Genomic DNA, 20628 nt, shown 5'->3' with positions numbered 1-20628 from the left:
GAGGCTACCAGGAGGAGTACAGGGTTTTGCTGGGTTCAGTATGGGGAGACATTTAGGACTAGGAACACACAATTACATTTTTATTTTACAAGTGAGCTTCATGTAAGAAAGAGCATGTTCATCATGTTCATGTTCATCAGACTTAGCCCTGCAGCAAGTTAGATCTAAGACCCTTGCAGAAAGTAGTTCAAAGACTTACACCAGGGAGGACCCTTAGCCCAGCCAGTGCCCACAAGCCAAGACCAAAATACAAGCTAAAATATCTGTCACTAATACTCTAGAAACCTCCTCCTCCTCACAAACCAGCTATATGGGACTGGACTATAAATGAAAATCTAAAATTCCATTACAGCCTCTACCTTTTACAGCCAGCACAGCACACTCCAAAACTTGTTTTAGACAGGGAAAAAAAAATGCTTCAAGTTTCAACAGGCCATAGGCAAAGTGCAATAGCGCAGCCCATCTGAAAGAGTCCTTCATATTGTCAAGGGAGAGAAACACCTCCGGATGAATCATAACTGACTTCATTGTAGTCAGGATAAAGGCTGTGCTTGAAGAACATGCCTAGTCTGCTTTCTTTGTCAAAATGAGAATGGAAAGAGAAAAAAAACAGCGTGTCATCTCCCTTCTGATGTCTCTTGGGAGCACAGCTCAATGTTTTGAACTGGAATTTTGAGAACAGGAAAACAGTGATGAAAGATACACAATAAATCACAGGGAGATGTTTTCTCCTCTGAGCTGAGCAATGTAAAAACCCTGTCAGTGACTCTTCAAGCCACAATCATATTTGAAAATGGGCATAGTGGAAATAAAATGAGTGTGAACTGATATATTATGCATTTCATTTTATCACAAGGGAATTCTGTATTTTCATATAAATCTGACTCAACTCATCTGTAGCAGTGGTTGATTAATATGTGTATGAATATTCATAATTCTTTAGAAATTAATTAAGAAATATGTAGTATTAATCAATTAATTTCTATTAATTAAGAAAAAGATTGCTGAAGATAGTTAAATAAAGAAGTAGCTGCATTTTATCTGGTCACATATCTGCATAATGCTAACTATTTATGCAGAAGACTGGTAATATTGATATATATTTACACTGAATATACGTACAACATTTGATTGCATTTTCTTAAATCTGTATGGTTTTTTCAACTCTTAAGATGAAACAGGTAGGTAATATATTTCACAATTTGCCACAACTGTGTCAGATAACAATTTAAAAGGGGCAAAATCATGTCATTAAGGTTAATAAGTGATAGCATTAAATTCACGAATGCAATATAATTCTGCTCAGAGGCACACACATTCTCTTAAATTCCTAAATTACATGACCACATACTGCTTTTCCCAAATTGTATTAGACAACCCTTTTCTTAAAATCTTAAAATGACTCAGAGTTGTGTCGCTGTAACCTTTCTGCCAGATGTTATGAAGTGCAGTAATGTTCCAAGTTTCATAAAATTACCATTTAAAACAGGCTTGACTTGCTTGTCTTCTCTCAGGAAGTTGGGCAAAAAAAGTTTTTCCCAAGTTCTTAAGAAAAGCTGCATACATCTCCATCTGAAAACACTGAGTCAGAGCATTTCAAAAAAGGGCATAAACATCAAAAGAGAAAACAACATTAACTACATGAACCAAGGGAATATAAGTGGCAGGGAATCAAGGATATAGAAGTAAGAAGTAAAATATCCTCAATTTTCCAAGACCTTGGCAGTAATTTGCCTGTTTCCCCTTCTGCCAATAAGAGGGCTCTGTGGGTTTCTTGGTCACACCTCCCTCTTGTGATCCAGGCCAGTTTTGTTGCCAGTCATTAAACTGGGAGCCTGTGATAAACGCCAGGAAAACTCAGCAGTGCAGGTGTGTTCTGGCTTAGAACCGTTCAATACAATTCACTGATTTCCACCTCTGCAAATCGTACCAGGAGGATTTTCAGCAGAGTCTGTTCACCTCTTTTATTCCCTCCATCACAAAGTCCCACTGCAAAGCTTCCACCATCTCCCAGTAAAACCTGGGGCTTGGGAACACTTTGCTCAGTGCACTGTGTCACACTGAGATGCCTGCTGACTTCTTTCCCCTACAACCCTGGGTGTTTCATCCGTTACAGTAAAATATTCCTAAACACTTGTGCTTTCTTTCACTGAATTATGGAATGGTTTGGGTTGGAGGGGACCTTAAAGGTGATCTAGTTCTAGCCCCCTGCTATAGTCAGGGACATCTTCCACAGGACCATGGAGGGGCTCAGAGCCCCATCCAACCCGTCCTTGAACACTCCCAGGGATGAGCATCCACAGCTTCTCTGGGCAACCCACACCAGTGCTTCACCATCATCACAGTAAAGAATTTTCTCCTAATATCGATCCTAAACCTACTTTTCTTCAGGTTAAGGCCATTCTACCTTGTCCTATCACTATTTGCCCTTGTAAGAAGTCCCTTTCCAGCTCGCCTGTAGCCCCTTTAGGTGCTGGAAGGTGCTATGGTGAGGAAGGACCCTTCTCTTCTTCAGGCTGGGCAACCTCGATTCTCTCAGCCTCGAAACCACTTGACTGTGAACTGCCGTGGAGACATTCCCGCGGCAGGAGAACCCGCCGGTTCTCCCGGACTGAAGTCCCGTCTCGCTGGTCCCGGCGGCACCGAGAGGCGGCAGCAGAGACCGGCGGGCCCCGTGGAGTCCCGGCCCCGGGAGTGCTCCGCCCGGCCCCAGAATGGGTGTCGGGGGGTGACTTCACGGATCCGCCCTGGGTGACACCTCCTTGTCCCGGCACGGAGCGTCCGAGCCCACCCGCCGCGACCGGGGGCCACGAACTGCGCTCCCCCGCATCGCGGAGCGGGGCTGGGGGAACGGAGCCGGCGGTGCCTGAGAAACGGGGTCTAGCGTCGCACAGGACAAGAGAAGACGGCCTCAAGCTTGCCAAGGTTTAGGCTGGATATTAGGAGAAATTTCTTCTCGGAGAGTGATCGAGCTTTGGAACAGGCTGCCCAGGGAAATGGTGGGATCACCACCCCTGGAAGTGTTCAGAAAATGTGTAGATGTGGTGCTTAGGGACATGGTTTAGCAGTGGACCTGGCAGTGCTAGGTTAGTGGTTGGACTCAATGTTCTTAGAAGCTTTTTCCAGCCCTAATGATTCTATGATTTATTTGTTCAGTAATCTTCACACTGAAAAGTTGACATGATTTCAAGCATACTATTCCTTTCCTGCCTCCAACATCCACCAAATTCCAGTTTCTCCATGTCTCTGGTTTGTCATTCACCCATTCCTGGCTTTTTTTTTTCCCCATTGCTCCACTGTCACCAATTCCAATTCCGTCCTTCTAATGGAAACATATTTTCATGTCCTTCCCTGCTTGTTATTCCAAGCAGTCTCTCTTTTCCCTCTATACTTCATCTCATGGTAATGATTATTTCTCTCCCCACCCTCTCTGTGCTTTTCCCTTGACATGGTTGTTGACAGAAGCAGACTTCTGTCATATTTAATTTTAGTCTGGCTCTGGCTTTTCCAGTATCTTCCTCCTCCCCATCAGTGTTCAAGCCTAATCCCACTGCCCAGACAGACACCTTGCCCCAAGCAGCCAGCTCCTCTTCCATGGCCTATCGATCAGGATAGGCTCCTGTGCCTGCCTGGGAGAAGAGGCACTGCCAAGGCAGGGCACAACCGTTTCCTGTTCCAGCTCCTTAGTATACAAGAAATGGTCCTGAAAGGAAAGTCTTTCAGGAGCTCTGGAAGAAGCATCTGGGGTCTTGTGGCTCTGGTGTGTGAGAAAGCTGCATGAGCCACTGGAACACAATCAATGGAACCAGATTTACAGAAGCTTCAGCAGCTGCATTCCCATTGTGTCACATCGAGTTCATGTGAACCTCAAGTTTCACATTAATACCCTCGTAAAGTTATGAAATTATGGTATATGTAAAGGACAGTAAATCAAGAGTTTTGGCTACAGCCTCTCCTCTCAAGAATAACACTGCCCTGATTATTAAAATAATAATACTGCTGAAAAGTAGTGGTGCACTCATCGTGTTCTGACTCTTAAAACCTACTCTCAGAGCTACTGTGTTCTGACTCCAAGTGACTATCCAGTTTTTAATCTAAACAGGTCAAATATAGCAGCATTTCAAGCAACTGGAAACAATCTTGCAATGGAAATTGTTAGGCAATCTCAGGAACAAATGCTGCTTCTGAAACTCTCCTCTGACAGCAGTAAATTACAGAACTAAGCAGATCATTTCTTGTCAAACGTGCCTTGAGCAGGGTCAGACAGCCATCATGCTCACAAAGGACTGATTTACTTGGGAAAGTGGCCTAAACACCGTAAACACACAACTGAACATGGAAATGAGAGATAGATATGCCATGAAAAGCCAGTCCTCTGACTTTGCAAAGAATTTGGCAAATTTGTCCACTAGTTAGGGTGGACAAATACAGCAACCTGTTTATAGAGTCTAACCTGATGGAGTCAGCTACCCAGGAGAGTTTTTAAACCCTTGCTATTCATTTTGGCCTGCCACTCTGCACTTTACACTGCCTTCAGGGGATTTCTGGAGGAGAAGGCCAGGCTCTCCCCTTCTTCATGCACTTCCTCACTCCCCAGTGCAAGAGAGGTGTGAACCAAATGGAAAGACACCAGTGGGTAGGTGACCAGAGCTTTGTTATTGAGAAATCTGGATTTGTTTAGCCTGGAAAAGAGAAGGGCAAGGAGAGGCAAGGTCTTTAGCGTGATCTCCTCAGCAAATTAGGTCTACGTGGCCATGCTGTCAGTCAGCCCCTTTCCCAGTCAGATTTGATAAGAAATGGCATCTAGCAGGTGCTGGTGCTGCTGCCTAAAGGGTGGTGATAAGGACAATGGACCAGGATAAAGAGAATGATTCAGCACTGGTTCAGGAGCCCAGAAAGGCTGGGAGCTTTCCAACCATGAAAATGTACAGCAATTACCCAGGCAATGCCCTGAGCAAATAGCTGCAGCTTTGAGTCCTGCTTGTGAGCTGCAGTTTGGATCAGAGAACTCCAGAGGTCTCTTTTCATGCGAACCTTTGTGCAAGCCTGTGTTTGCGTCTCAGCTAATTTGTGCAACCGAGTGACCCAGCAGGAAAATGGTAACACAAACAAGGGAAGAGGATCACATCCATTGCACCTGAAACTTCAGCTGAGGAGAACTTGGTGTGCACACATGGACAGCTGCATGAGGAGACACACCTAAGAGGCGGCCATCCAGCAGCTGAGTTATGAGGAGTCTGTGTGGGCTCAGCTGCTGAGTGACTAGAGAGTCACAGAATCCCAGAATTGCTGGGGCTGGAAGGAACTCCTGTTTATCCAGTCCAGCCTTCCTGCCAAGACAGGGTCACTTAGAGCAGGTGACACAGGAATGCATCCATGCAGGTTTGAGCGTCTCCACAGAGGGAGACTCCACAGCCTCCCTGGGCAGCATGTTCAGCGCTCTGCCACCCTCAATGTAAAGAAGTTCTTCGTCATGGAGGTGGAACTTCTTGTGGTTTAGTTTATGGCCATTGCTCCTCGCCCCGTTGCCAAGCACCACTGACACCGTGCCTGCTGCTGTGGCACACTGAGCCGGGTGCCACAGGTGCAGGGCAAAGCACGGGCGCTGCCATAATGCCCGTATGGGAAGCAGGTCCCTTTGGGCCACCTGTGCCAAGCAGCGGGGATGTGTCCTCCGGGAGCCACTGGGGCAGCGGGACCTGGCAGTGCTGGGGAAGCTCCAGCAGCGCCCTGCGCTGAAGCGGAGGCGGAGGCCAAGTGCAGGGACGGGGCTGTGTCCGAGGCCACGGCTGAGGTCAAGGCCAAAGCCAGAGGCAGTACGCAGGACTGGAGGCAGGAGGCAGAGCGAGCCTCGGCCTCACAGCCACACCTCGGCCGAGCGAGCCGCCCCCTCACAGCCACACCTCGGCCTCACAGCCACACCTCGGCCGCGGCCCCCGCGCTCCGCCCCCGCTCCCGCTCCCGCCCCCCGCGCGCGCCTCGTGTCCGCGAATAACCCCCGGCCCGCCCCGCCGCTCTCCTGTCCCGCCGCAGCCAATCGGGAGCCGCGCCCCGCCCCGCCCTCCCCGCCCCGCCCCGCCGTGCCCCCGGCCCCGCCCCCGGCCGCCGTTCCCCCAATCATTGGCCGGCGGGGCCAGCCCGCGTCACCGCCCACTCGCGGGTAACCTTTGCCTTAGTGCGCGCAGGGCCCTGCCCCGCTGCCACCGCTGCCCAATCGCAGGCGCGGTGGGGCGGGGCCGGCCGCGGCGCAGCCAATGGGCGCGCAGGGGGCCGCGCGCGGTGCGGGGGCCGCGGTGGCTGGTGCCGCTGCCGGGTTCGGGGCGCGACCGGCCGGCGGGGCGGCCGGCGGGGAAGATGGCGGTGGCGGGGTCCGGCTGGAGCCTGGCGCGGCTGGCCGAGGCCCTGGGCTCGTCGGAGCAGGCGCTGCGCCTCATCCTGTCCATCCTCATGGGTAAGGCAGGGCGGGGGGCGACGGGGCTGGCGCCCCGGGCGGGGCTCCGCGCCCGCCGTGGGAACGGGCGACCCCGCTGCCGCCGCCGCCGCCGCCGCCGCCGTGCCGCGCTGCGCGGGGGGCCGGGGCCGGGCATCGCTTCGCCCGCGCGGAGCGGCACCTGTGCCAGCGCCGCCGCGCCAGGCCACGTGTGCGCGCCGAGCCGGCGGGCGAGATCCCGCCGCCACCGGCGCCGCCCGGGCAGCCCGCGAAGTGCCCCGCAGCAGCCGGCCGGGGCCAGCCCCCGGCCCGCCCGGTGCGGAGGGGGAGCCCGCTCGGTTTCCCCGCGGGAGGTCAGGGTGCGGTCCTGGCAGGCCGCCTGTGGACGCAGGGCAAGGAGGAGCCGGGGGTGCCTGCGAAAGACCCCGATTTGGGTCCGTGTCCCGGGCACAGGAACTTTGTTTGCGATTGTCCCGTGAGTGTCCGGTGATGCGTGTGCGTCCAGTGCCCCGCGAGCGTGTGTCCGGAGGCGTGTCCGCTCGGGAATCTCCGCAGCCCCTCAGGTGTTGCCCCGTCCGAGTGCAGGGACGTCACTGTCTGGGGACGTCCCCCTTGTCTCCGGCAGTGGTGGCACTGTGAAGGAGAGGCGTGTCATCAGGGGCACGACCAGGCAGAGTGAGCAGAACCTTCCAGCTCGGTGCCAGGAGAACTGGGTGATGTCCTGCGCTCCACCTGCAGCGCGAAGCGTGTTGCAAAACACAGGGTGCCTGCTCTTATGTAAACATGAGATACTTGAGTTCCATGCGAAATGGTTAAGGCAGGGCTGGAGTTGTGATGTGGGCTGGCGATTGAGGGGGAGGTTGTAGCTCCCAAAACATTAATTCAACTGTGTGTATACATCCTATCTGTGTAAATCTCTGCAGATGCTCAGGGAAACTTTGGGTTGTGAAAGCATTTGATGGTTTAGTTACCTAGCAGAAAGGAAATACAAGCTTTCCTCTGAACCTGAAAGCATATTTGAAGTGATACAGCCACTACTGTGTCATCTGTCACAATAAAGTTGCTTTGGCTAACTAGAAGTATAATATTTTTAAAGGAAATGCAAGCAAGAAAAACTGTGTCACTTCATAACCGTGGTCTGCATCAGACTTATTTCTGAATGATTATTTTATGATGTGTGAGATCAAACTGAGCAAAACATTCTTCCCGTGAAGGGTCGATACAGGAGACTGAACTGGCTATCGTTTTGAACTCAACGTAGAAGTTTGGTCTAACAAATGTAGAAGTTTGTTAAATCAAACTTCTATAAAGAAAAATATGAAGTAATAGGGAACACACAGGACATGCACACAAGTCAGCATTAATCAGTCTAGCAGCTCCCTGCCTCCAAACGAGAAAAGTCCTGCTTTCCTTTCTCCCATGTCTCTCTCTGGTCTTTTAATTGCGATCTGATTGAATTTACTTGTTTGGCAGAAACCTAAACCAGAAAAAGCAGATAGTTCACTACAAGGTTAGTCACCTGGATCAACCAAGGGACCAGTCTAACAAGTACTGATGCAGAAGAGGTCCTAGAAATTGTGTGTGGAGGCAGCCGCAGCAGAGAGATGGCTCTGCAGAATGCACCATGACCGTACTCTCAGAGTTGATTCTTGCTAGCAGTAAGCTGGGACATGACATTTGGGAGGGTGTCTCCTGCTCAGCGCCTTATGGGTGAACAGCACCAGTTCTTTGAAATGAACAGCAGATAATTATTGTCCTAATGATGATAAGAGCTGCCTGCTGCAGTCAGTAGATTAAGGAAGCTGTTACAAGTGTTCCATGTGCAGTGTCGACAGTAAGCCACTGAGATGCCACAGTGTCCCCTCCCGAGGTAGGCCACTATCTGTTTTGCATAGTCTCAATGGATCTTTAGAATTTGTATTTAAATTCTGGGGAGCAGGGTCCAGAAGATTGCTCATGTCTCTCCCCTGCATTCCTCAAATGGATAAACCAAACCAGGAGGCTGGAGCTGCACTTTTCCTTGTCCTTTCTCCCAAGCTCAGTATCTTTTAATTAGATGCAGTGGAAGGCATAACTTCAGACAGAAGGCTTCAGGGCATGCAAAACAGCCTTGCCTGCAGTTTGGCACTCTTGCAGGTCGTGTAGGTTGAACCACTCAGGCAGAGGGGATTGACTCTCCTGCTCTCCAGCTCTCCTGCTTAATGGATGGGTAAGCACTGGGTGGTAAAGTGTTATACCTGTACCATTGCTTTAAAAGGAAGGGCCAAACACTAGTCCAGAGCAACATGAGAGGAGTGTGCTTTCCTTAGCTCCACACAAAGAAATGTTCATTTAATTGCAGCTTAGTTTACAATCCTTTTAATCTCATTGGTAATGTAACTAACGCTGATGACCACTTCATAGGATGGCATGGGGTATAAATGAAAGGCATTTCTAAAAGCTGCAAGTGGCATTAGGACGTTAAGTATGGCTTTTCCTTCACTTCCTCCATTTCAGGTGTTTACATAGATTCAGGAAGAAAACTATTTTTGTTGGCTGCAGCTAATACTGCTGAATTATTTCAGAACAAGGCCATGAGGGTGAAGCATAGTTCCAAAGATGGACTAAAGTTGTTGCTTATTTCTTCCTCTGTGATGCAGTTTCCCATCTACACTATGCAGTTTTACTGTGACAACAGTTTCTAGGGCTTCACTTTCAGAAGATCACCACAAACCAGTAAAAATAGTCTTCTGAAAAAGAGGAAGAATCACAAAGGGCTTTTCGACTTCTTACATTAATTTCTGAAGAAAGCTGAATTATTGTTGAAAAAATAGTCTGAATTTACTGTCTTGATTCAGAATAAGTGTTTGTTTAGTAATGATCTGAAATAACCAAAAGAGGTAATTTAAAACTGTTGGCATTCTGACATGACTGAAAAAAAAAAATAAATACAGGCGAGAACAAGAGAAGGAGAAAGAACATTCAAGAACTAAAACTACAGTAGTCCTAAAGAGCACCACGTTGTTTCAGTGAACAAGTAACAGCACATTGCTCAGCAAATTATAGGGATTTTAGTTACAGTTTTGTATTTAAATCAGAGACAGGTTTATACATGCTGCAATTTTGAAGCAGAGACTACAGCTAGAATAGAGTCCCTTACCTGGATTGTACAAGATGACAAACTTACTGCAGACTTCCCCCACGTAAAAATTTGCATAGGCAACCTTTGAAGAAAGTAATCTGCAATTTAGCAGCAGTACCAACAGCAGGAATACCTGAAGCACAGTTCTGGACCCTGCCACAATAAAAACTGTGATATGTCAGTACACTAATGTCTGTCAATCATATGAGAATGTCTTTGAGAGATGAACTCTAGCTTGCACTCTTCAGTAGGTCCCAGTGTTCCCACTGGAGCTGCTCCAGTGGTGTGAAGGAGATAACAGGGTTTCTGTGCTGCTGCTTCTGTCCTCACATGAGAGGGGACAGATTTCTTTCCTGCTGTCACCGCTCAAAGCATAAGCCAGGGTACAGGAGGCCTTATGGCACTTTGTATTTAATACTTTATGTTGCTCGTGTTTCTTGCATGGCTGTACGATCCCAAAGAATTAAAGCTATTTATCTGACCATAATATTACACAGTGCCTTGAGAGCTACCTGCAAAATATGGAGGGGAGCCAACATGCTGTTTACAGCCCTGAGCCAGGAATGACCCTGCTGGTTTGCCCAGACCTGCCAGGAAAAGCACTGGGAAAGTGCCTTTTCATTCCATGGACATAGCAGGGACCTGCAGAAAGTAACACATTCTTACCCAATGGGTGCCAGAAACCTACTGCTTCACTTGCAAGTTGTCTTATCTCCTCTTCTTCTACCTCTCATCAATTTTTTTACATGCTCTGCTTCATGCTCCCTGCATCCTAAAGATTTTTAGGCTCATTGAAATTTTTCTTCTGGTCACCCAAAGCTGCTAGCTTATCCCAGATCAAATTGGTCAGCTTGGTCAGCCAAGCAGGAACCTTACAACAAGGGCCTGTGAGCAACTGATTCTGATGGGTAAAAGATGGGAAAAGTTTTAAGAGGCAGCAATGTCCTGTCATAAAACCAGCCCTGTCACAGAACACTCTTGTGCTGCCTTGTTTAAACTCCAAACTTCAAATACATCTTATTCGTTAAATAATAAAAAAATAGACGGAGCTGAGTAATGCTACACACTGCCTGTGTCTACATTAGCAAGAAAAATGGTGCAGTAGGAGCAGACCTATAGAGCACACTTGTCTGTGGGCTTTGAGCATTTGCTTTGGATTTGTCTTTGTCAGCTCATACACACTTATCACCCATTGATTGGAGTGTGTTTTCAGTTCAGTTTCGTGTGAAGAGAGCCCTGTTCACATGCTTTGAGACAGTTCTGTTATGCAAACTAAAGCACCATAAGTGGACTTTCAAGGTAAACTCTTGAGCTGAATTAAAATACTTATGTTTATGCACCCAGTGTTAAACAAGGTGTGGCACTTTTGCAGTGTTAGAATCAGAAAGGAATAACTTTGAAGTTAAAATACTACGTAAGGCTGCTATTTTAACACTTTTTTCCCTGTTGTCCCATTCCTTTTAGTTTTAGTATTCTTATTAAAAAATTGAGAGAATTGCCCTGCTGTATGTTAACAAAGGAGGAGTTAAATGTTCAGCAAAAGGAAGAAGAGGAAAAATAGAGGAACTGGCTTGAAGATAAGATAGAACTAGTGCATATAAAAGGGGAAATAAAGGGAGCAGAGATGAAAAGAATGTTTCTGCTGTTCTTATTTTCAGCTTTATCTCTGGAAAAAGGGAGGCATCTTAATCACCCAGTCCAGAAGATGGCAAACTTGACAGCACTATTTTTGCTTGGGATTAGTAGAACTTTTCTCCTGCCTAATCCACCTTCTTGATGATTTAACTTTTGCTCAGTTAGATTCTTGTATCTGTGGACAAGCTGGGCTTTGTGCAGTGGCCCATTACTCTCCCAAATGGCCATGGCCAAGAAGCTGAGCTTGTCCTTCCCTTCCATCTCCGTGGTTCTCTTAACCAGAGATCATCCTCTTGTTCCCGTGAAGTAAAAAAATAAAAATCATCTCAGTTGCTAATTCCATTCTATAGAAGGTGTATCTGGAGGGAAAACCCAGCTCTGTGTGCAGGCTCTTTTTCAGCTTCGTGGTGCATAGGGAAGAATGAGTTTGGATCAGAGAGATTCCCTGCTGTTTTCTCCAGGAGTCTTGCAGCCGCTTTCCTGCCTAGGTCCACTCTGCTTAGGGAGCCGTGAAACGGGAGTTTGGTAGAGTGGGAGCTGCTGGGCAGAGCCTCTTGGCAGCCAGGAGCAGGGACTCTTGTCCCGTTGCTCTGAATGGCAGAAGCAAAGCAGCGCAGCGTTTCCTGCCGCTGGCATATCCAAAGGTGACATCCAGCTTGCCAGATGGCAACCATAACTCCAAAAGCTGCTGTGCTAATTCAGGCTGCTTCAGGGATGTGGTAGTAGGGCAGGAGTACTGATGTTGTTATCAGCAGAAATTGTTTGTTATTTAATAGATAGTTTATCAGTGTTCAGAAGGGCACAGGGCACATCAGAATGACCATTGCTACCCTGTATCCACTGCCGTTTGGGGGTTAAAGTTTGTATCTGCAGCATGCAACTGGCCCGGTTGTAAAACTGAGAAAATTATCCCATGCAGCAAAATGGTAGGTAAACTGCAGTCCAGAGTACTAACAAGTTACTTTAGATATCAGAAGAATTTAGGCTGATGTTGTGACTTTTGAACTGGAACAGCAGCCACATAGTACAAGAACAAGGCTTTTTAAGTTTATAGTTTCTAAAAAAACGGATGCAGTGTGTATTATTAGTAACTCTCTATTTGCAAGGGTTCATAATTCTTTTTCCTTCAGAGCAGCATTACCCAAACCATGACATGATCTCCTGCATAGAACTAAAAAGAAGCACGTCTGACAAATGAGACAGGTCTCAGAAAGAGTAGGAACACTGGTTACATTATAGTATTCAGTCATACTTTAATTATACCTACAGAAATGGCTAGAGGAAAAAAAAAATGGTAGAAATTGACTGTTTTGCAAAATATTAGTGGTTATTGAGAGAGTGGGAGACCTTGTAAAATGAAGGTTTAAAACCATGCATATTGGTGAACAGCAGTAAATTGTGCTTTGCCTGTATTTCTGATTTTTCTCCCTTTCACTCAGAAGGGGAAAACATTTTTCCACAGTAAACCTCAGCTTTTTAACTTGTGATCTTATCGGATAGTAAAACTTCATATTTTTTACCACTTTGCATTTCTCAAAGACAGTTCTTCCTATGTTTATTAAATTCAGCAGGAAGACTGGCTCATGAACAAAGAATCCCCATTTGTATGTTTCTGAGTAAAAGGCCAGTAGAAAATACTACTTTATTTTTATTTTTTTAATCAAGTGAATTGCTCTAATTCTTTGAGTTACTCCTGTACCCCAGAGAGCCCGTGTGATGAACTCTCTTTGCCAGTTCCCTCTTTCCCCCTCAGCTGGTGTTCAGGGCAGCAGTGGGGGTGGAATGGGACAGAAGTGAGCTGTGTAAAAAGCATGGAAGAGCGGGAAGGGAGAGAGGGATGGCTTGGGTAAGGCATTTTGTAGGGGAGTTTGGAGCCGCTGTTTTGGAAGGGAGAGCAGGCTGGATGTGCAGGAGGGAGGTTGCCAGGCTCTGGGAGCAGAGAGCCGTGGTATGTGGGGCTGGCCAGAAAGCAGCCTGTGGCGAGGAAACCAGTGTGGAACACAAAAGGAGGAAGGAACAGCAACAAGGAGGCAGGGAAAACTGAAAGAGGGGTGACAGGAGGCTGAGGAAATGGGGAGCAGCAGCTCGGTTTCAGGAGGCAGCAGGTACATATCTGGATACAGTAGAACATGAGCCCAAAAGGATCTAGAAAAGAGCCCCAACGTCCCCAACTCCAGGGCTCCCTCCCAAGGGATTTGCAGGGATGGAGAGGGCCTTAAAATGGCTCCAGCCTGTTAGCACTGCCAGACCTGTATTTAAATAATGTGACAGAGTTTCTCATTTCCTCTCACAGTAGTGACTAGACTTGGTCTTGCTTATTGGAAGCCTTCCATCCATCATACACTTCTCGTCAGAATGTGCATTTCTTCACCTTTTATTACTGCTCCATCTAAAACATGACCACCTCCTGCTACCACTGCTCTATTAGTGCACATAGCAGAGCTCCATCCACCCCTCCTGATTTCAGCTAGGATGATAAGTAGTGTGGATGCCAGTATTGTGGTATGTGATGAATTTCCCCTTTTTTTGAGCAGGGTAAGAGAACGCACAGGCTTGCAAAGTAGAGCAATAAAGTTACAGGAGGCCAGAATTAAAGTGGCTTCTGGTATCCCAGTTCAGCACCTTGTGCACATGACTTTAGAAACACTAATTGCAACGCTTCCTGTGCCAGTGTGTATTAAGATGTATTTACTGTCTGCTATGTGGCAGTGTTTATTGCATGCTTCGTGAAACTCACCTAGACAACAGAATTTAATTGAATTGTGGTGTTCTGTGTGACACTTCTCACTGTACTACCAGAGTGCTTCACAAATGTTTACTTCTCACTTGAGCCACAGATGAATAATCTGGAGGCATTCCTAACTTAGACTAGGAGTTACCTCACAGAAAAATGCAAGGAAAAAACCCTTTCCACTTTTCTTAGCTGCTCCATATGAAATGCTTCTGACTGATTTTTTTTTTCCAAAAATACCACATGCACAGTACCAGTGGATTTTAGCTACATCTTTGTGTACCCAGCAGTTCACAAATCAGATGCAAATGCGAAGTTGCAGAGTTAGAAAAGCGAGAGTGTCTTACTGGAGGTCACCTGAGGAGCTCTGAAATTAAAGCTGAAAGAACTCATTGAGGTGGGAGTGGGACTGAGATTTTTTGGACGTTGTAATGGGATTAACCATAAAGTTTTTCCCTTCCCCACCCCCTTTTTTTTTTTAATCTAGCTTCTTGCCATGTTCATTGTATTTGTAACATAATTTGGAAATTAATCACAGGCTAAAGTGTGATTCATGTATTTCAGCATTATCCATCTCATCTATTAGATGAGGCCAGAAAATGTAATCCTGTAATTTTTTGCACTTCAATTTCACTTTTGCTATAATTATGTTCCTGTTAAAGTATTTTCTTCTGTACACAGTAATTAAGCTGGAGTCTGTCTCCCAAGATGCAAATGCAGTATCAGGAATTAACACCATGCCCTGTGTTGATAATATGTGATGTAAAGTACACGTTCCTAAATGACATGTTCAGAAAAGCTTTAGTTTGGTTCATGACAAATACTTGTCTTAACTTATTTACAACTCTTCCTTTTTTTTTTTTTTCTCTCAGGATATCCCTTTGCCTTGTTCCAGCGCTATTTCCTCTTCCAGAAGGAGACCTACCTCATTCACCTCTACAATGTGTTCACGGGACTCTCAATTGCTTACTTCAATTTTGGTAAGATGAGTTTGGGAAGAGACAACTGCCTGGCCCAGGGCATGCTGCAATTTGGGAGGACCTATACATGTAATTTCTATTTCTTATCTCTTTCTTTTTCCTGCCCCAGGGATGCAGTTTTTTCATTCCCTGATATGTGTCCTAATCCAGTTCCTGATACTGAGACTAATGGGTCGCACAATCACTGCCGTCATCACCACATTTCTCTTTCAGATGGTAAACCCTCTTTCTTATTCCCTGGGTTTGTAGAAGGGAGGCCTCTGTTCAGTTTGGCACTTCAGTAGCAACTGTGGGTGGAAAAGTGGAGGAAGATCAAAACCAGCTGGAGGAATTAGTTTGAATAACCCAAACAATGGTTTCTTTCAGACATACCTTATGGCTGGATATTACTTCACAGCCACAGAGCATTATGACATCAAGTGGACAATGCCACATTGTGTCTTGACACTTAAGTTGATTGGTGAGTGACACCCCTCTTCTCTCTCTTGCACTCTGCGAGCTGTGCCCATCCCAGGGCTTCAAGTCACTATTTCTCACCTCCAGGTCTGGCCATCGATTACTATGATGGAGGAAAAGATCCGGTGAGTTAGACACCATTTCTCCGTCATTCCATGCTGTCCCAGTGAGCTAGAGATCAGAAAATAAAGTTCAAAGGATGTGAGTTAGCAAGCTGCATTGTTAGGTAAAAGCCACAGCTGAGAGGGGAACCTGTGGGAGTATTTGAGGACACTGAATTCTAGACTGGAACAAAATAATTTGGAACGGAGACAGAAGTGATTAGAGATGGACAGAAGTTGTTCCAGTTATGTCAGAATATTACTCTGCACTCTTCCAAATTCCCCACCATTTCCTTCCCCCAAATCTATTGCTTTAGATTCCCAATCCCTGATGCTCTCTGTCTTGTGGGTGGTGTACCTTTAACTTGCAGACAATCAGTACTGGATCTCAGTTCCCACCTTCCTTTCCTTTGATTAGTCTTACCACGTGCTTGTTAATGGTTGCCCTTTACCATCTGTTAGGACCCTGTTTTTAGCTCAGATGAAACAGAGAAGTTGAACAGCACAGTTTGTGGGAGAGGGCACTATATATGCTACAGTCCCTCAATCCTGCTTCAAGTACCTGCATTCCCCATCTCCTGTTTGAGGCATGACCAAGTCTGTAGCATCCATGGAATCACTGCTGACTGCAGGAAAATGAGGTGAAGATGAAACTTCCTGAGCTGAAACTTCAAGTATTTAAAAACAATTTTGCATCAAGAAGTAGGAATTGTAGCACGAAAAGGTCTTGGGAGAGTACATGAAATTGCAGTCAGGGACTGGAATAGATCAGATACAGTGCTCCTACTATGCCTACTCTTCTGCCAGGGATGCATGTCAGTGGATCCCTTCCGTGTTTGGAGCTTATTTGGGAAGAGACCTGTGCAACTGGTCTCAACCACTGGATCTTGTTGCTGTTTGGAGGGAGTAGGCATAGAGAGGGCTGGGGAGAGGAATGGACATGAAGTACAAAGTGTAAAGTTCCATGTCCATGGGGAGCAAGAACTGAAACCAGTAAGGAGGCAGGGTGAGGACATAACATGGAGAGCTGGATGAAACCCCTGGGATGATGTTAATGCCACTCCCTTTGGTGCAGGAGTTCCTGACCCCTGAGCAGCAGCGATTTGCTGTTCGGGGGGTTCCTACCTTGCTGGAGGTCTCAGGATTCTCCTATTTCTATGGTGCCTTCATGGTTGGGCCTCAGTTCTCCATGACAGACTATCAGAAACTGGCAAGGGGTGAGATGACTGACGTTCCAGGCCAGAGACCCAATAGGTAATACAAAGCTGCTTGGCTTCTCCCCGTCTTATGATCCTAGAATGCCAAATCCTCCATGTTCCCTGCAGCAGACTGCCTTCTTACCTGGACACAGAAATACTGTGACCAGAAGTGATTTACGAGACAAGGCAGTCTTTCAAAAGTTGCTCATAACTCTGCTTCATGTCCCAGCATTGTTCCAGGGCATGAACATCAACAACCATTTGATATCTTTAGTACAGACACGGTTCCAACCTGGTAATGTTTGCATCCCAGCTTCCAAATGGAGGTAGCTGCTGCAGTGGAATGTGGTGACTCCCTATCGCTGTCTCCCCTACCTCCTTCTCTCCATCTGTTTTTAAAATTATGAATTTGATGGTCTCTTTCCAAGGCATACCTTTGACCTTTGTATTTTTCTTTCTCAGTTTCATGCCTGCTCTCAAGCGTCTGAGCCTGGGTCTCTTGTTTCTAGTAACCTACACCTTGTCAAGCCTGTACATCTCTGATGAGTACCTCATCTCAGATGACTATATGGTATGTATTCACCTGGCCTTGTGGGGTGTGGAAGAATTCCACTTCTCTGGTAGGCACTGGATCTACAAGAGTGGAATTATTTTTTATTGCTTTTTTTTATTTTTGCCTCAATTTAAAAATAAGTCGGCAACTAGGGATAAGATTTTCCACAGCTAATATGGCTTTACTTCCTGTCCTGATGATTCCATCTGATGCAGAACAGGAAGGGGAGAACTGAAACAAATGAAAACTCCTACAAATAGACAATTGATCTTAAATGCTACTGTTGGTTTTGGAAACCTAACGTACACATCTTATGACCTTTTAATGACTTTCCTTTTAACCATTACAAGCAAAGAATTTCACTAGAGTAACTTGTAAGGCTTACCATAATAGTTGATGTTCTTGGAAAACTCCTAGCAAATAATTCCTACTGGCAGATTATCACAAGCATTTTGATTATGCTAATCCCAGAGTCTTCCCAAATTCTACCTATTTCAGTACAGCCAAATATTACCAAAGGAAAGAGAATGATGTGCAAGTTTGCATAAGCCTGGCAGCCCAGTCCGTATGTATTAACACAGATTAAAACAAAAGACAGTGATGAAATACCTTGTGCCATTATGGCCACTCAACTCCAGGTTTTATTTTTACTCTCTTTCACTCTTATCTCTGCAGGAGAAGCCTTTCTGGTTCCGTTGTGGTTACATATTGATCTGGGGCAAAATTATACTCTACAAATACGTAACTTGCTGGCTTGTTACGGTGAGTCTAGATGTCGTTCCAGAAGCAAAAGACAAATGAAAAAAGGTCCAAGCCTCTTGGACTTAGCACTAAATGGAAGAAATCCAAATATCTGGAGATCAGTGCAGGTCAGTTCAGCTTGCTTTAAGTTAGCAAAGGCTAACTAACTAAAAGGCAGTTTTTAATCCATTTGTTCCATCTGTAGTGATGCTCTCAACAGAGTGAGAGTCAGCATTTCCTCAGCTCTGCTTCTCCAGCAAAAATAGGGCAATATATTCACCTTATCTTTCTTGTCCATTCTTTGATAGGAAGGTGTCTGCATCCTTGTTGGTCTGGGGTACAATGGGAAAGACAAGAATGGAAAGCATTTGTGGAATGCCTGTGCCAACATGAAGGTCTGGCTGTATGAGACAACACCTTTGTTCACAGGGACCATTGCTTCTTTCAACATCAACACTAATGCTTGGGTTGCCCGGTGAGCAGGACAAAATTCTCCTTCTATAATGTGTCAGTTCTGTTCTGTCAGTAGAACCAAGTACCTTAGGCTAAGCAGGAGCATTAGAGGAAGAATCTTCCAGTTTTCAGTTTGTGCACCTTTTCCCATGTTTTGCTGCTGTGCCCTTAGAAACAGGTTATTGGGGTACTGGGTTAGAGACATCTATTAATTTAGCTGGAAGGGCAATTCATTAATAAAGGCAAGCAGTTGATGGCAGCAGAGACTAGAATGGGACTACAGCAAGCCCTTGGGGCTGCCTGACCGCTCAGCCAGCCAGAGCTGCTCTGACAGCTGCTTCCTGCATCGTGGCTCTTGGTGCTTCCCACTCCAAACTCAGATGGGTTTTGGTTCAGCACTTGCTGAGACCCACAGCTAAATTGTATGTAATGACCCTCTTCTCCCCCTCATAGCTGTGATTTCTTTAAGACTGTTTTGATGTAGGTTTTGCCCTGGTCATGCTGTTCCTGTCACCATGGGGCATGCAAAGGCTTCAGGTCCCCTGAGCCCTTCCTCCCTGACACAACCAGGGGAGGGCAGAGAATAACCTGGAAGCATTTTGTTTCTTTTCTCCTCTAGCTACATCTTCAAGCGCTTGAAGTTCCTGGGCAACAAACTGCTGTCACAGGCACTGGCCTTGTTCTTCCTGGCCATTTGGCACGGGCTGCACTCTGGCTACCTGGTGTGCTTTCAGATGGAGTTGCTTATAGTCATCGTGGAAAGACAGGTGCGCTTTGTCAGACTTACCAGAACAGGGGGGCCTGCGTTAGCCTCTTCCCGGGTCTGGAAAGTGCCACGCTGAAGGCTTTACTTGCATTAAATATGAAAAATAGCTGCTTGCTTTGGAATTGGTTTTCAAGCTTGGCAGGGTTTTGTTCTCAAGAGTTCAGTAGGTTGCTGCCTTCTGCATGGGCAAACCATAAATATATTGCAGAAGCTGACAGGGAGAGACCTGGAAAACTTGGCATAGGAGCAGAGGGCGGCTGAAGTGCTTGGCAGCTGGAAAGATTGGAGGACAAACACATGAACTGAATGCCTCTGTTTAATCTCCTAGTACTGACAGAACAATATTCCTTATTAAAATGTATTTTCTTAATTAAAACTTTGGCCAGGACAGGGTATTTAGCTACTTTTTTAGACTAGTTGCTTACTAAAACACATCTTACACAGCCGGAGAGAGAACTTTGGCTTCAGAGCCTGCATATGCAGCCACAGGACATCCAGCTGTTAAGAATTCTGGTTTTTCTTTAAATTAGGTCATGAACCTTGTTCGGGACAGTCCTCTCCTAAGCACTTTGGCCTCCATCACTGTCTTGCGGCCCATCTTCTACGTGCTGCAGCAGACTAACCACTGGATGTTTATGGGTTACTCCCTGGTGCCATTTTGTCTTTTCACCTGGGACAAATGGATGAAGGTATTTAGTAGCTACAAACAGATGACCCCACATGGTCAACCCTGTTCCCTCCATCCCCTCCCCTGTGTTCTTGGCCTAAAGCTGGTTGCTGATCCCCAACCCTGCCTTTCTCTTTACAGGTGTACAGGTCTATTTATTTCTGCGGCCACGTGTTGTTCTTCACCTTACTGCTGGTGTTGCCTTACATTCGCAGATTAATTGTGCCACGAAAAGAAAAGCTAAAAAGAGCAGAATAACAGCCAAAAGGTAAGGCTGTAAGAGGTAGAGACCAGGAGGTAAAGTGGGGCAGCAATACTGCAGTCCAAGGTGAAAGGCAAGGTGAAAGGTAACCATCAAATCAACCGAAGCAAATATAGGGCTCCTCTGTTTTTCAGATTGTACCACCTGTGCATTCGTAGGAGTTGATTTAACACTCCGGAAGCAAAGCATCACCTGCCAAGTTTGCTGTGTTGAAGTATGACTATTTTTCAACGCAAGGAGGGGGAAGGAGAAAGCACAGGGTCAGAGACCCAAAAGGAGGGGATCCGAGTGAGCCTCCTTGAGACCCTCCACCTTCTGTCTGTTGCCTTATCTCTGCCGCCCCACGGCCGGCACTCGTCTCTCCACTGATACCAGATGATTGTACCACACTCAAGGCAGGTGCTGCGTTGGATTGGAGCCACCTTCTGACTTTTCTACGTTTGTCATCTAAGATAAAAATTGCTCCTGGTGTTTTTAACATCGGCTTCAGCTCCTTTCCTCTTGGGTGCCTCGCTGTGGGAGTGTGAACTGTC

At 46.4% G+C, this 20628-nt stretch overlaps 1 protein-coding gene across 1 annotated transcript; it reads left to right on the top strand.

The window, feature by feature from the left end:
- Window positions 1-6254: 6254 nt before the first annotated feature.
- Window positions 6255-20573, top strand: LPCAT3 (lysophosphatidylcholine acyltransferase 3). Its single transcript, XM_053935579.1, is given in 14 exon segments — window positions 6255-6296; window positions 6298-6451; window positions 14790-14897; window positions 15007-15113; window positions 15264-15357; window positions 15441-15478; window positions 16530-16708; window positions 17116-17224; window positions 17882-17968; window positions 18256-18422; window positions 19020-19167; window positions 19697-19855; window positions 19975-20101; window positions 20230-20573. Coding segments are annotated over 13 exon segments (1509 nt in total). The 3' UTR covers window positions 20092-20101; window positions 20230-20573.
- The last annotated feature ends 55 nt before the right edge of the window (window positions 20574-20628 follow it).

The sequence above is a fragment of the Vidua chalybeata genome, chromosome 2 (assembly GCF_026979565.1).
Source record: "Vidua chalybeata isolate OUT-0048 chromosome 2, bVidCha1 merged haplotype, whole genome shotgun sequence".
Lineage (NCBI taxonomy): Eukaryota > Metazoa > Chordata > Aves > Passeriformes > Viduidae > Vidua > Vidua chalybeata.
The sequence above is the reverse complement of the archived record's forward strand: the minus strand, read 5'-3'. Positions and strand labels throughout refer to the sequence as shown.